The sequence below is a fragment of the Papaver somniferum genome, chromosome 4 (genome assembly GCF_003573695.1).
Source record: "Papaver somniferum cultivar HN1 chromosome 4, ASM357369v1, whole genome shotgun sequence".
Classification (NCBI taxonomy): Eukaryota; Viridiplantae; Streptophyta; class Magnoliopsida; order Ranunculales; family Papaveraceae; genus Papaver; species Papaver somniferum.
In genome coordinates this window covers 64258146-64261501 of record NC_039361.1, presented here as the reverse complement: position 1 = coordinate 64261501, position 3356 = coordinate 64258146, and the positions used below count along the sequence as shown (strand labels likewise).

At 37.1% G+C, this 3356-nt stretch overlaps 1 protein-coding gene across 1 annotated transcript; it reads right to left on the bottom strand.

Moving 5' to 3' along the window:
- Positions 1 to 937: 937 nt before the first annotated feature.
- LOC113272622 (F-box/kelch-repeat protein At3g06240-like) lies at positions 938 to 1681 on the bottom strand. The gene has a single exon (XM_026522435.1). It carries the CDS (start codon positions 1679 to 1681, stop codon positions 938 to 940), a length of 744 nt encoding a protein of 247 aa, XP_026378220.1.
- Between the last annotated feature and the right edge of the window lie 1675 nt (positions 1682 to 3356).

The following is a 3356-nucleotide window of genomic DNA, read 5'->3' as shown; positions in this document are numbered from 1 at the left end:
CTCCCGGATGCAAGTGCCTTATTAGGTGTTGTCCAGGGGATAAAGAAGCTGGGACTACGGATATTTTCAGTGAAATTGTAGAAAAGCATAGGAAATCAAAACCAACAACTGACAGGGAGCTTGCAAAATTTGGATGGAAAGGGGGAACAGAAATCCTGCTAAGAATTAGGGTTTTGGCTTAGCGTTTTCTTTGTTCTCCATGTCATATTTGTGGGACTTTTGTCCTGGTTTGCTGCTAATTTGGCTTTGCGTTTGCAAACGCCTTTGTTTCTTCTTTTGTTGCACATTGTGTGCCTTCTCCTTTGTACTTCCATTTTTTTTCTTTCTTTTTACAGCTTTAAACTTTCTCCTCCGGAAAAACAACAAACAATGGACCGACTTTCTTTAAGGACTTTGCCATGTCTATGGAGAAAATGAATGCTATTGTGCTTTCAATCAACTAATGAATAGCTAATTTACAATTGTATCATTTAGTTGCTTTACTTCATTAATTTCCTTTGTTGTTCCTTTTTGATGAGTTAAGTCTGTGGGGAGGCGCATCTAATCAAAACCAGTTGTTTAGTGGCTGTTTCGGCCATCTCTCTCCGTATAACATACTAGGGTGCATGGATGCATAACAAAACCCATATATATATTCAGTTCACTTGGAAAGATATTGATGGGAAGAATCTTCCCTGACAGCAACATTTCTTTGGAAAAACAAAACCGTCTTGTGCATAGATTTAAGCGATCCAAGTACATCATGGAACAAATTAAACTAAACATGACCATTGAACTTCTATTTGAAAATAAGCATATCTAATGCAGAACAATATCCAATCTTCTTGGCATATAACACAATTTCTTATGAATAAAGCTTACACCGATGGTTTTTTGCATCTCAATGAAGAACTCCATTGAGATGCAAAACAAATTAGATTAGGATATTTTTACCTGATCAATCTACTCCGCGCTTGCGCTTGCTCTTACTCTTACTCTTACTCCGTGCATAAGTACCTGAGTAAAGTTGGGCGAGGCTCTCCACATAACTTTCCGGTTGATTCCTTGGCCCACAAACACCAGCAATGAACACATTTCTAGTAGTTGTGTTCTTTATATCATATACAACCAAACTCGACAAGTTATCTACTAGAATCTCTTCATCATTGAAAGACCATATCGGTTGCCAGAAGTAAGACCGAGTCATTGTTGATTTAGGAACGGTAAACCATTTTTTCCAGGATTCTCTTTCTCCATAATTGTGCATCACCCACACATCAATCAGGACATATCTGTAAATCAAAACTAAGCAAAGGCAGCCTTCCAACACACACAGATTTTTAAACAACTCACGACTATCTTCTAGTTCTGACATAGTTTCTTCTGGATATGGGAAATCCAGAAGTCTCCCATTGATAATGTCAAAAGAGATTATTGCGCTTTCAGATGAGGTTTTTTGGGTGCCTAACCAATGGAGTGCACCATTAAAAAGCAACCCGGAAGGTAGCAATCCAGAAGGTCTTGCTTGACGAGCAAATAGATAAGGGAAGTTGGTTTGAGTACTTCTCCATGAATCCGACCTTAAGGTGTAAACGTGAATGTTAAAACAACCAGTATTTTCATAATCCGCAATTCGCACCAACTTGTAGTCACTAATTCTGCGATCATAACCAAATCCATATTTAACTCTGTCGTTATCCATGGTTTCAAACATAGAATCACGCTTTCGTATTTGGCCTATTGGTATATTCTTATACTCTCTAGTAAACGGATTCCAAATATAAATACTATGAACGCTTTTAAATAAGTACTTGGTATACCATTACTTGTATCCCCGGCATAAAATAAACCTAAGCAAATCAAACCATTACAGGATCCAAAAGTTTGAAGTGAACAACTACCCAGTATGCATTTGAATGGATTTTCCATCAAAACACGTTGTCTACGTATAACTCCTTTACGAGGTTCACATGAAGATAACAATGATGATGATATTGAAGCATAATCTATGGAGTAAATCAAAGGGCTCTTAGTATTTCTATCGTAATATCTAAGCATGAACTTAGGGTTGTTGTTAATTTGATTATAACTATGAATAGCATGATTCTTATTTCTTAGCGAACTCACGGCTACAAAGTAGCTTAAGTCAAAGCTTGTTGACACACCTACAAACTGAGACTGATTTCAGTGGTAACCTGACCAATATATCTTCTTGCAGCTCTTTTGGAAGGCTTTGCATGCTTGTTGCTGTTTCTTCTCGTAAGGTGTAAGTTTTCCCATCATCATCAATGAACCATATATGCCCCATCACTAAGAGTTTATCGAGGTCGGCAACCATAATGCTGTTTTATATGAGTTATAACCCTACGGTTCTTAGGCCGGTGTGTCGGGTATTGTACCAAACCAAAGATATTTGTGTGTTTCTTGGAGATCTTGGAAGCCTCCAACTCTAGGCCCATTTTAAACTGAACCCGGTGCTACAAAGAAGAAAATAAACTCCTTTCATAATCCCATTTTCCATCATTGCCTACTTGATCATAGCAATAACAAAATTTAAGAAATTTGAAATTTCCATCATTTGATCATAGCAATAACAAAGTTTAAGAAATTTTTGCTTTTCTCCTTTCTTAAAGGTCTATTTTTTCCTCAGTAGAGCTTGGAGAGATATTTATCATCAATTATGACAAAGGTGGCGCCCTATAACAAAATAAGTGTATAGGCCTATTCCTATTCACATGCCAAAAAAAAATCTATTTGACATACTAGGTGGCATGGCAAACGAATTGCGTCATTATGGGAAAACCATTGAGTGACAGAGTTTCTATGGTGCGTTATTATTGACAGCGCCGGCGATATTATGAATATCGTTGTCGCCATCAAACCCATCGCGCGATATAAATAATATCGCCAACGATATTATGATTATCGATAAATAGTTATTTTGCAACAACTATCTCCCCCTATTGAATCATGTATATATGTCCTTGTACATCTTCAAGTTACTCACATCTACTTCTTATATTTCACAAATTTCTCTATCTATATTCCCAGTTTTAAATTTCATAATCATCAATGGCGAGATCCAATGAAAAGATGAATGTTACTATGAATCGGTTAAGATTACAACAAAAAATGCATCAGAGGAGGTTGCAAGAACTTGATGATGAGGAAGCTGAAGATATTAAATTAATCCGCACTTTGATGCTCGTAGAAGCGGGCCAAATACCTAGAGTTCCAGAGCCACAAGAAGTATTCTCAAGAAGATATAGGTACCGAGGGAGGAATTTTACCACCAGAAGCTATGCACGATTATTTTCTTCCCAATTATGTGTACTCTAATCAAAATTTTCAAGGTCGATGCTACATGCCTCGATATC